General features: G+C 44.9%; 1 protein-coding gene across 5 annotated transcripts in view; it reads right to left on the bottom strand.

Moving 5' to 3' along the window:
- Nucleotides 1-546: 546 nt before the first annotated feature.
- NAT8 (N-acetyltransferase 8 (putative)) overlaps nt 547-13,342 on the bottom strand; it is a 197,106-nt gene continuing 184,310 nt past the window's right edge. For 2 of the 5 annotated variants that reach the window (XM_066377982.1, XM_066377986.1), the window contains exon 2: nt 547-1,556. In XM_066377982.1, coding sequence (XP_066234079.1) covers nt 794-1,556 — 763 coding nt within the window. In that variant the 3' untranslated portion in view covers nt 547-793. The other 3 variants (XM_066377983.1, XM_066377985.1, XM_066377984.1) reach the window with 3 other exon arrangements.

Genomic DNA, 13,342 nt, shown 5'->3' with positions numbered 1-13,342 from the left:
GGTGGGGTCCTAGGTGTGGCTGACCTGGGAAACTTCTCAATCCCTTTTCCTCTTTTAAGATATGAATATCCCAGCCACCCTTCACACATGTTGGGGCCATGTGACAGGGTCTCATGACTTCAAGGTCTAACCTAGAAGTCAACGTCCCACATTCTGTTGCCGGCTGCCATTTTCCCCTTCAGCAGAGCACCAGGGGCCAGAGTACTCTGGAGGCATCCCTGGCCCCAATCCTCCTCTCCTGGATCCATCCCACATTCCTTCCCAGCCCCTTGCCCTGGGACTCTGCAGCTCCTCTAACCAAGTGGTGGGTCCCTTTCTTCCTGCTGAGTCTGAGGTTAGCAGATATGAGACCTGCAGAGGACTGAAAAAGCATTTGCTTGTTTCTGCTCTACTATGGCCGATCTGCAACTACCTTGAAACCATTTCTGAACGAACTTGCTGGAACAACCCCATGACATGAGAACCAGCCACCCCATGATGTGTGAACAAGCCCGAGACCAAAAGAGTTGCCCAGCTAAGCCCAATCTGCATTGCTGACTCACACGCTCATGAGCCAAGTAAATGTTTATTAATTATTCTTTTGTGATTGATTTTATGCAATACTCTTGAGTCACTGGAGAAATGCAAGAGTGGCAACCCAAAAAGATTAAATGAAGCAAAATCAAAACCATCCCCGTGGGGCTTCCATGTTAAGGAACTAAAGCTGTTACTCTGCTGTCACAGTGAGATCTCAGGATTAGCTTGTTACCGCTGCAGAGCCTATTTTGCCCTGACTAATCCACAAGAAAACAGGTCACAAAGCCCCTGTCAGCTGAGGTGCTTGGGCAGCGGGAAGCCAGTAGGTTAACTGAAATACAGAAATAGCGACTAGCCTGCCAGTTATGGAGAAGAAGTGCTGGCCGGTCTTCTGGAAGCCCATGTGCTGATAGAGGGCCAAGGCGGAGTGCTGCAGCATGCTGGTACTGAGGACAACTTCACTGTAGCCCTGGTCCCGTGCAAACTGGAGAAGGGTCCTGACTAGGGCTTTCGCTATCCCCTGGCCCCGGTGCTCCAAGGCCACGCTTAAGTGGAGCAGTTCCAACTGCTTCTTCTGCAGGGTAGGCTCCTCAACAGGCCGAGCTCCCACTGTACCCACCACCTGCCCCCCAGACTCAGCCACCCAGAAGCAGGAGCCGGGCTTGCTGCAGTAGGATTTGGTGATGTCAGACATGTCTGTCTGCAAACTGTAGGCCACATACTGGGTCCAGGGGTATTTGGCAAGTAACCTCAGGGCAGCAAGGAGAGTGAGTCCGGCCACGAGGGCCAGGACCCAGGACCCAGAGACCAGGAAAAGGGCCAGGGCCCCCCCAAGCAAGACCACAACTGTTTGTGGCAGCTTCAGGATGTGGCGGAAGGTGGTGGGGACGTGCTCGAACATGCCCTTGGAGAACAAGTCCAGGACCCTCTGGCGGTCACTCTCCTGGTACTTGCGGATGTGATAAGGAGCCATGGAAGACTTGTGTGTCTGGATCTCCAAGTCCACAGAGCTAGGTTCCCTGCACACCTTCCTGGCAGCCCTGAGGACGAGAAAGGAAGCCATGTGAAAACCCCCATCTCTCCCACCTCCCAGGAACCACAGAGACCCTGCTCAAGGGCTTGTCTTTCTGCTTCTGCCTACAGGAAGTTGGCCACAGCCCCTGGGAGAAGGTGTAGGCTCAAGAAGACCTGCATTTGATCCTGGATCCATTCCTGTCTAGCTATGTGACCCTGGGCATGCCACTTAACCTCTCTGAGCCTCTGTTTCTTCATCTGAACAACAGGATAAAATCAAAACCTGTCTCCTGAGATTGTTTTGAGAATTTGATAAAATCAACATACATAAAGTTCTGATACATGAAGGGCCCTCCCCTCTCCCCTCTCCCCGTTTTTCCTGGCTGTACACTCAGCTTCTTGGTACATTGGGGTGACACTGTACAGCAGCCAGAGCATGTGTCCCCCACCCTTGTCCCCTCTGCCAAGGTCCACACATTGCAAGGTCCTGGGTCCCCAGCACAGGTGTCAGTACAGGTTCTTCCCCCTTGATTGCGCACTCAGGCTGCTGTGGTGACATAGGAGCCAAACTCCGACACTGACCCTGCTTCAGAGCGCGGTCCTCTCACCTGTGACCACAGTGCCTCCAATGTCCTGGGAAGCCTCAGCCTGGCCTTCTCCCTCATCCTCTCCTCTGTCCTGCATCCAACATTGTGAAGGGCCTGCCCTTCTGGGGCCAGGTCCTGGAGGCCACCTCATTAGCTGGTTCTGGACATTTGTTAATCATAAGCCCCAGTGTCAAGGAGCTGGGCCAGAATAGGGCAAGGGGTCTGTTCTCCATCCACCTCTGTGATTTACAGGAGTTTGTGTGTGTCAGTGTGTGTGTAGGGGGAGACAGGGGTTTAGCACACTTATGAACAGACTATAAAGAAGGCACAGGGATTCTGCTGTCTCCGTAGTTTTGTGTTGGTGGGTAGATGTAGGGAAATGCTGGGAATTAGACTGTGGTCCTGAGACAAGTCTTTGGTGTGGACTTTGGAACGCCAAGTCCTGCGGGGCCAGTCCCAGCAAACACTGATAAGATTGTTTAAAGGAAACAGCTTATCTCTATGGCCTTTTCCCTACATACCTGAAAAGTATTAGTTAATTACCCTTCTCTGCACCTGAACCCTGGCTCTGCTAATTTGCTTGATGAGCAGAGACCAATAAATATGATGAGGCTGCAGAGATCTGGGCTCTTAGTCCTAGAGGCTGGGAGTCCCCTCCACCCATCTTTTCTCTATGTTGTGTCTTGTTTTTTCTTAAGTCCTGTAGCGCCTTCCTCTCATGCACCCCCGTTGCTGAGCTGGCCGCAGCAGGTAGAGAATGCGGGATCAAGACCCTTTTCCTGAGGTGACTCCGTGAACACTGGGGAGATGTGGAGCACAGTGATCATCTGGGTGACAGAGCACCCCTCCCCCCATTCCAGAGCACAGGGAGACAGCTTTTTGCTTTAATACTGACTTCGGATCACATCCATTGTAGCCTACAAAACTGCATCCCTTCCCTCCCAGCAAGAGAGGTGCTCTAATAACAGGCTGCTTCTGCAGGGGGAGCATTTGGGCTCTGGAGCTACCTGGTTAATGTTTCATCCTAACTTGGATGAAAACAACTTATTCTAAAAGTCTTGTAGAGCTTAAGTTAACTTCTATCCCAGGAAATGGCATTCCTTTTTCCTTCTTGTTAGAGCTGAGAACACCATCTATAGTTACAGCCTTAAATCCTTTAAAACCACTCTTCATAACATGCAAACTAATAAACACACAAGTCCAACATCTCGAAATGGCAAAAATGCTTAAAAGTTAAAAGGCATCACAAACATGGGCATGCTCGTAGTTTGCTATTGGGAGTGCAAATGGCAACTTTCTGGTGTTAAAAGCCTTTAAGGAGTGCCTATCCTCTTCCCCAATAATTACATCGGGATGCTATCCTAAAGAGAGAGAGACACGTACCAAGGTTTACTTACAAAAAGGAGGCAAAAATTTCAAAGCAACACAAATGTGTAAGAATAGAATTACATATGACTGTTCCACATGGAGAAGACGAATGCACTTGAGTGATGGCATGGGAGAAGGTGGCCCAATCAAGCCATCAGGAGCACAGCATCTGGGGTCTTGCAGATCTGGGATCAGCATTTTGAGCTCTGGGGGGCACTTTAACACTACGCTTCAGGGGAAGATGCCTTTATAATGGAAGGCTCTGGGGGTGCTACCTGAACCAAGTGATCACTTTGTATCACCAATGAGGGGCCAGCTGACATTACATGCCTCTTCATTACATGCAACAGAGAGGACACAAAATTGATGTACTAGTATTCCCAGAAATATTTGAACTGACTCAAATCATGAACAATTTCTAATTATGGAATTCTTGGAGACATTTAGAGTACTCTTTAAAATAAATATCAACCTAACTTTTTACAAAAAGGATTGCTCTAGGTTATAGGAGACGAAGAGCCATGAGAAACACAACGTGGGGCGAGTGCATGAGCCTGCACCTTTCAAACAGTTTAGAAGAAACGTGTGCGTGCGTGCGTGTGTGCATGCGTACATGACCTGCAGACAGGTCCCTGTCATACTCCAAATGTAGCAAATATTAACTACTGGTGAATTCACATGAAAGACACATGGATGTTCATGGTAATATCTGTAAATGTTTTGTATGCTTGCAATTTTTTGAAGTGGAGTTGAGAGACCAAGTTTGTTTCTCGCTGGTAAACTCTCCTGGGTTTTAATGAGGAGTAAATGAGAAGGTGCATGTGAACTGCTCTGCACAGCGCACGGCAGAAACGTTAGCTATGTGCTTCTGCACAACATTACTTACGATGGGGAGAAAAATCAGTTTGTTTCCTTAGTATTTCTGCCTCTCCACTCTCTAGCACATAGCAGGATCACACCTTTCCACCCATTTTGAAGCTGGCATGACTGTGACTGACTTTGAACAGTGAAACATGAGATAAATTATGTCAATTCCACATGGCAGCTTTGAGAGCCACCTTGTAATTCATGTTCCTTTTAGCTACGCAGTGATCCAAGGAGCAAATGTAAAGATGAAGCCTTGAGCAGACAGGGTCCCTAGTCACAGCAACGAGTCTTCCCACTGATTCCCACAAGCACTGGAGAGTGAGCAAGACAAACTTTTGTCACGTGAAGCCAGTGAGCATTAGGCCCGGAACTGCAGCCTAATCCACCCCAGCACTCCACTCACCACAGCCCTCGAGTCAGTCCTGCCCATCGTTTATTTGTCTACATAAAGTTTACTGGGAAACAGCTACACCCAGCATTTACATATCGTCTGTGGATGCTTCTGTACTACAACAGCAAGAGTAGATACAACACAGACCACACTGCCTGCAAAGCTGTAAATATTTACTATCTGGCCCTGCAAAGAAAGTTTTCCTGACCTCTGATCTAATCTACCTTGACTGACACAATCATAATACATAAAGTGAGGAAAACATCAAACCATTTATAAAACATGATTTTACAGTAGCGGTAGGACCTTGGGAAAGGTACTGTGTTACATTAGTGGTTGTATGTAAAATGGGTGCAATAACGGCATTTATCCTATAAAGTGTTATAAGAAGGAATAGCCAGGAGGCTTTGCAAGGGAGATGCTGGAGTATCCAGAAGTAAGGGAGAGGATATGAGCTGGTGCATAGAAAATCACTAAGGCAAAAACCTAGCACCTTCTAGACATCAAAGCAATGTTGGTAATTACTATCCAATTATATAAAACCAAAATTTTTTGAATGGGAACAGAAGAACAAAATAAATGCTATTAACAGTGATAATCTTTTAAAATATTAACAGGTAGCCAACACAATAAATTAAAAATTAAAATTAAAAAAATAAAAATAGAATATTAACAGGTAGGATTGAAGGTTTTTTCACTTTTATACTGTTCTGAGTTTCAAAATTTTCTATGATAAAAATACATATATTTTTTATAACCAGAAAAGGAAAATAAATATTTTTTATAAATGCTAAGAATTTTTTTTGTGCATGTGTGTGTGACAGAGACAGAGACAGACAGAGGGACAGACAGGTAGGAAAGGAGAAGTGAGAAGCATCAACTCTTCGTTGTGGCACCTTAGTTGTTCATTGATTGCTTTCTCATATGTGCCTTGCGGGGGGGGGGGGGGGCCTACAGCAGAGCTAGTGACTGCTTGCTCAAGCCAGCAACCTTATACTCAAGCCAGAGACTTCAGGATTTTGAACCTGGTTCCTCCACATTCCAGTCTGATGCTCTATCCACTGTGCCACCTCCTGGTCAGGTTAAATGCTAAACTTTTATTTATTTATTTATTTATTTTTTTTAAATGCTAAACTTTTTAATACTTATGCCATTTTATAAAATATCTTTTGTTGACATTCTACAAATGACAACATCCAATAATGTCCCAATACTTTCTTCTTGTGAAGATAGTTTATATATCTATAAAATTAAAACACAAATTATAACATGATAATTATTCATGTAGTACTAACTTATACAAACACATATAAGTGAAATTTATTATCATTCAATTACTGGGAAATGGTATGAAATTACAAATGTGATTAAAATAATGCACAGTAGATGGCTATTTGTCACTTATGTTAAAAGTGTCCTTTAAATTTCAGTTGCCCTGGCCTGTTGGCTCAGCGGTAGAGCGTCAGCCTAGCGTGCGGAGGACCCGGGTTCGATTCCTGGTCAGGGCACACAGGAGAAGCGCCCATTTGCTTCTCCACCCCTCCGCCGCGCTTTCCTCTCTGTCTCTCTCTTCCCCTCCCGCAGCCAAGGCTCCATTGGAGCAAAGATGGCCCGGGCGCTGGGGATGGCTCTGTGGCCTCTGCCTCAGGCGCTAGCGTGGCTCTGGTCGCAACATGGCGATGCCCAGGATGGGCAGAGCATCGTCCCCTGGTGGGCAGAGCTTCGCCCCTGGTGGGCGTGCCGGGTGGATCCCGGTCGGGCGCATGCGGGAGTCTGTCTGACTGTCTCTCCCTGTTTCCAGCTTCAGAAAAATGAAAAAAAAAAAAAAAAAAAAAAAAATTTCAGTTATGACAGTAACTCTCTAAACACAGAAACCCAGTCTCTACCTGTTTTAAAAGCATGTCTAGACATTAACGTCATACTTCATTTATTTGTATATTACAAATGTACTATGCAAGCTTGATAAATAGTTATCGACTCTTTCTTAATTAGCGAATGCTTTTGTCAACTAAGTTTTTAATATTTTGCATTTAATTACACTTTAATTATATTTTGCATAAAAAGCATCTTCCAAGTTGTTGGAAAATAATGTTCCTGCATTATTCCATACGTAGGTGGGACATAAAAGTGAAACTAAGAGACATTGATAAGAGTGTGGTGGTTGGGGGGGGGGGGAGGGGGGAAAGGGAGAGGGAAAGGGGGAGGGGGAGGGGCACAAAGAAAACTAGATAGAAGGTGACAGAGGACAATCTGACTTTGGGTGATGGGTATGCAACATAATTGAAAGACAAGATAACCTGGACTTGTTGATCTTTGAATATATGTAACCTGATTTATTGATGTCGCCCCATTAAAAAAATAAAATTATAATAAAATAAAATAAAAATAAAAATAATGTTCCAAGATAATGTTGAGTTGTACACTTCAAGCCTGTATGGTTTTGTGAGCTAATGTCACCCCCAATGAACTAAAAAATAAAAAAGGCAAAACACAACCACCTAAAGGGCTCAAGGATAGTGGCCACCGGGCCACCAGGAGAGACGGTAAAAGCCTGTGGGCAGGTGGAGACTGCAGGCAGCTCTGCTCAGGTATGTGTATCTTTTCTTTTCCTTTTCCTTCCTTTAGAGAGGGGGGGGGGGAGGAAGAGGGATAGATGAGACGCATCAACTCACAGGCACTTTTTGTTGTTCTTTGATTGCTTCCCATACGGACCTTGATGGGGGTGGAGGGAAGGTGTTCCTGCCAAGCTAGCGATTCCTTGATCAAGCCAGCGATCTTGGGTTCAAGCCAGAGACCGTGGGATCACGACCATGATCCCATGTTCAAACCTGCAAACCCGTCTTTCAAGCAGGTGACCCTGGGGTTTCAAACCTGGGACATCAGCGTCCCAGGTGGATGTTCTATCCACTGTGCCACCATAGGTCAGGCTGTTTTCTTCTCTTTTTATCTTCTTCTCTAAACATGTACAGGACAGAATCTCCCATCTGTTCTCCTCCCCAGCCAAAAAACAAGAAACAACATGGAACACATGTTACAATGAAGCCTTGAGAAAACTGGGTCCCTGAGTCACAGCAACGAGTCTTCCCACTGATTCACACCGGCACTGGAGAGCGAGCAAGACAAACTTTTGTCATGTGAACCCAGTAAGCATTAGGGACTGAAACTGCAGCCTAATCTACCCCAGAACCCCACAAATCGGATTCTATGACCTGGGCCTTCCTCCTCTTCTGCCAAGCACACCTCTGCCTGACCCCGCTCTTCCGGCTGTGGCCGCCATGGGCTTCTCAGCTTCAAGTCACCGAACTTTCTCCCACACTCTGCCCTCTCGGGCAGGCAGTTGTCCTGACTCAATTCTTGCCTCCCTCCAACTCGCTGCTATGAGCCCATTTACCAGAGCGCCCAGGGCCCCGGGAGCGGTCCCTATTACACGGGCTCCTTAGCTCCTGTCACAACGTGACATGAGCGTACAGTCCTAGGGGAGGCTTCCGTGCTGCCCTCCCAGGGCCCGGCCTCGGGAGCCGCTGGATAAACAAGAGCGGAGGGAACGCCAGGCGTCCTCCCTGACACACCCGTTACAGAAGCTCTATATTGCTCCTCCGCTCACCCACCTCCAGCACTCCTCCTTCCCGCCTGGCTCGGCAGCTCTAGCAGTAGCTGGTAGGAGTCACCTTTTTCCACTCTCGCCAACCCAGATGACCTTCCCCTAGGAAACAAAGAACTGAACTTCCGGAAGCCCTTGTCCCGCAGTCCGCACCTACTTTCAGGATCACCGCGAAGGAAGGTTCCGGACCTCAGTCCCACCGGCCCGTCTTCCGCGGATCCCTCTTTCCTTGGTGGAGGCCCGTTAGCGGGCGCGAAGGAGAACCGAGGTTCCCTGCGTCACTTCTGGCGAGCGGGGTTGAAAGAGTCGTGAATCGGAAGCTGAGGTCTGGGTGCGAGTGTGAGCCTTGCCCCTAACTCTTGTTGGGATCAGACGAGACTTCCTCACTTTATTCCTTAGCACATATTGGCCAAGATTACCTCTACACGTGTCTACGTTGAAATTCAACAGTTCTTTAAATTGGGGCAGGTGGGACTCAGTGTCCTTGCTCTCAGTGCTGTCATTTTAGGAGGGTCTGCTAGAGGGGACCACACTCGGAGATTTGCTCTGGGTAAGAAGAGACTCGTGACTACATTAATGAAATCACCTCTTCGTCTGCCAGGCTCAGAAATTTGGTTTGTCATCCTGAGTGTGTCAGCTCCAGGAGAGGAGTAATCCCCTAAATTTCCAGGGTCTTTATGGTTGGAGCCATCTTGTTCAAGACTATTTTTTACACAGGAAGACAGGTAAACAGTAAAAATAGCTGTCCTATGGATATGTGCCATGGAGGGGGAGAGGGGGAAATTCCTCTTTTAAATAGGATGTTTAAGAAATATCTCACCAAAAAGAGAAATTTGAACAGTGACTGGAGGAAGCCTGGACACAAACTGTGTATATGAGAGAGTGGCATTCCAGGCAACAAAGAGAATCCAAAGGCACTAAAGACACATAAGGCCTTAGCCTGGTAAGGAATAGCAAAGCAAAATGTGTGTCTTGAACACAATGGGAATATATATATTTGGAAAAAATATTCTGACAACAATCTGGTATGTAGATTATATAAAGAACTCCTACATGCCTGACCAGGTGGTGGCGCAGTGGATAGAGCTTTGGACTGGGATGCAGAGCACCCAGGTTTGAGACTCTGAGGTCGCCAGCTTGAGCGCGGGCTCATCTGGTTTGAGCAAAAGCCCACCAGCTTGAACTCAAGGTTGCTGGCTCCAGCAAGGGGCTACTCGGTCTGCTGAAGGCCCGCGGTCAAGGCACATAAGAGAAAGCAATCAATGAACAACTAAGGTGTTGCAACGCGCAATGAAAAACTAATGATTGATGCTTCTCATCTCTCTCTGTTCCTGTCTGTCTGTCCCTGTCTATCCCTCTCTCTGACTCACTCTCTGTCTCTGTAAAAAAAAAAAAAAGAACTCCTACAACTCAAAAATAATAAGAAACAGCCTAATTAAGAATGGGTGACATTGCCTGACCAGGCGGTGGCTCAGTGGATAGAGCGTTGGACTAGGATGCGGAGGACCCAGGTTTGAGACCCCAAGGTAGCCAGCTTGAGCGCGGGCTCATCTGGTTTGAGCAAAAGCTCACCAGCTTCAACCCAAGGTTGCTGGCTCGAGCAAGGGGTTACTCAGTCTGCTGAAGACCCGCAGTAAAGGCGCATATGAGAAAGCAATCAATGAACAACTAAGGTGTTGCAACAAGCAATGAAAAACTAATGATTGATGCTTCTCATCTCTCTGTTCCTGTCTGTCTGTCCCTGTCTATCCCTCTCTGACTCTGTCTCTGTAAAAAAAAAAAAAAAAAAAAAAAAAAAAAGAAGGGGTGATATTTGAACACACATGTCACAAAAGGTATATGAAAGGTCAATAAGCACATGAAAAGACTCTCAGCATCATTAGACATTAGGAAATGCAAATTAAAGACACAATTGGATACTACTATACACCCATATTATGACTAAAATTTAAAAGACATACCAACTGTTGTGTAACATGCAGAACAATTGGAACTCTCATATATTGCTGCTCTGAATATAGGCACTTTAGAAGAGTTTGGCAGTTACTTTAAAAATCACTTTTAATTGAATAATAAAAAGTTATTTATGAAATATACTTACCATACTCAGAAATTTTACTACTGTTATATAGCCAGATGTGAAAATGTGTTCACACAAAGGCTTACACATAAATGTTTATAACAAATTTACTCATGATAGCCACAAACAAAGCAACCCAACACCCAACAACACATTAATGGATAAACAGATTGTTGTAAATTCATATAATGATGCTACTCAGTAATAAAAAAGAATAAACTGATACTTGCATCATGCATAAATCTAAAAACCATGCTCAGCAAAAACATTTTTTTAAAAAGTAAGAATCCAAAATTATGTTACTGTATGATCTCATTTCTACAAAACACTAGAAATTACAATTCATTCTAGAATGACTAAAAGCAAAGTAATGGTTGCTAGGAATGGGGGAATGCGATGAATTGACTGGAAAGGAGCCCGAGGCAACCTCTGCAGTGAAGCCAACGTTGCATATCTTGACATGGTATTATCAGGGAGTATGAATTTGCCAAAAAAACATCAAATTATACACTTTAAAATAGTACTTTTTAAAAATTTATTCATTTTAGAGAGGGGGTAGAGAGAGAGAGAGGAGGGGGGAGGAGCAGGAAGCATCAACTCCCATATGTGCCTTGACCAGGCAAGCCCAAGGTTTCGAACCAGCAACCTCAGTGTTCCAGGTCAACGCTTTATCCACTATGCCACCACAGGTCAGGCTAAAATAGTACATTTTATAGACTATAAATTATACCTCAATACAGTGGATTAAAAATAGACATTATAAAAAGCTGTCTCTTGGCCCTTGTTGGTTGGCTTAGTGGTAGAGCATCAGCCTGGCATGTGGATGTCCTGGGTTCGATTCCTGGTGAGGGCACACAGGAGAAACCACCATCTGCTTTTTTACCCCTCCTCCTCCCCTCTTTCTCTCTCTCTCTTCTCTTCCTGCATCCATGGCTCAATTGGAGCGAGTTTTCCCTAGGCACTAAGGATGACTCCATGGCCTCTGCTTCAGACACTAAGAAGAGCTCGGTTGCTGAGCAACAGAGCGATGCTGCAGATGGGCAGGGCATTACCTCCTAGTGGGCTTGCCAGGTGGATCCCAGTCAGGGCACATGCAGGAGTCGGTCTCTGCCTCCCTTTCTCTGACTGAATAAAAAAACAACCCGAATATTCATCAAGTGAATAAACAAATTGTATGTCCATATAATGGATTATAATGTGGTGGTAAAAAGGATCAACTGTTGCTACATACAATAACATGGAAGAATCTCAAAATGATTGTGCTGATTGGAAAAAAAAAAGACATAAAAATATGCATGCTACATGGTTCCACTTACACAAAACTAATCTATAGTGATAGAAAGCAGATCAGTAGTTGCATGGGTAAGGGGACTGGGGTGGAAAAGGAGAATTACAAAGAAGCACCAAGAAACTTGGGGGGTAATAGGTAAGTTCTACCTTAATTGTGGTGATAATTTCATGGATGGATGTATGTCAAATAGATCAAATAGTACATTTTAAAAATGTACAGTATATTGTATGTCAATTACATTTCTAAAGCTGTTTTAAAAAATCACAGTGAGACAACACAATGTCTGTATTAGATTTGCTAGAATAAAAGCAAAATGACTGTACTGTGCTGGTGAGGATGTAACTGAACTCTTATACCTCATTAATGGGAAGAAAAGATTGCACAAGCCATTTTAGAAAAGATTGGCAGTTTCTTATAAAATTAAACACACACCCACACATCACTGACCATAACAACAATTTACTCAGAGGGAAATAAACATATATGTTAATAAAAATATGTACATGAATGTTTTTAGCATCTCTGTTCAAAGTAAAAAACTGCAAACAATCCAATCCTTCAACTGGTAAATGGATAAATTGTGGCATAGCAATAGAACAGAATATTAACTCAGCATTAAAAGCAAGGACATATTGATCCACTCAGTGACATGGATGAATCTCAAAAGCATTATGCTAAACAAAAGACACAATCAAAAGGCTATATGTACTGTCTGGTTCCACTTACATGACATTCTAGGAAAGGCAAACACACTGGGACTGAAAGCAGATCACTTGTTGCCAGGGTCTGAGGTTGGTGGGAGCAGCTGGTTACAAAGTGACGTGACGGAGTGATGAAACTGTTCTTAATAGTAGCTACAGAACTGAAAGTCTTTGACAAAACTAATAGAACTGTACACTGAAAAAGGATGAATTTTACTGTTTTTCAAAAAGTCATTCCAGAGGTAAATTTTTTTTTTTTTTACCTATAGCTGCAGAGGACTAGAGGTCATTATGCATCATAAAATTAATTCAAAAACTGACCTGATGAAGGGTTAACAGAGATGTTTCATAAGAATATCAACCCTGTTCTTTCTTGGCTATACATAGACTGGCATAAATGTGTGCAGCGGCCTGTGCGGGGAAGCAAAGGCCTGAGAGGGGCGGCGGAGGATTGATGGAAACACAGAGACAGAGAGAGTTTGGGCAGGTGGGACACTGTGCTTGGATAGAGACACATGGACCTGAGCCTGGAAAACCCATTTTTTTTTATGCTTAAACAAAAGGGCATTGTGCTGGGGGTGGAGGTAATAATCTGAAATCTAAAACAACGTGACACTATCCTACAAGCCTATCAGAACACTCTGAGCCTGTTGCGCACTATGTGCCCAGCCCTGCTTCTGGCGTCAATGCCACATACAGCTTCAAGGTGTTTTCATGACCCTGCCCTGCCAGCTCACCCTTGGACGAGCAGGGCCTGTCCTCTGCTCTCAGCTGTGTGTAGGGCGGACACATTTAGACGCAATGGCTCTCTATAAATGTGCATAACTGTTCAAGTGAATCTAACCTTGGGAGTGTTGTCGAAAGAAATGGGCCATGAAAGACATCCAGACTCCAGAACCTACTGCTCTCATGTAAAAATAACTTGT

This window comes from Saccopteryx leptura, chromosome 3, assembly GCF_036850995.1.
Source record: "Saccopteryx leptura isolate mSacLep1 chromosome 3, mSacLep1_pri_phased_curated, whole genome shotgun sequence".
Taxonomy (NCBI): Eukaryota; Metazoa; Chordata; class Mammalia; order Chiroptera; family Emballonuridae; genus Saccopteryx; species Saccopteryx leptura.
Note: the sequence above shows the minus strand (reverse complement) of the source record. Positions and strands in the feature narration are given on the sequence as shown.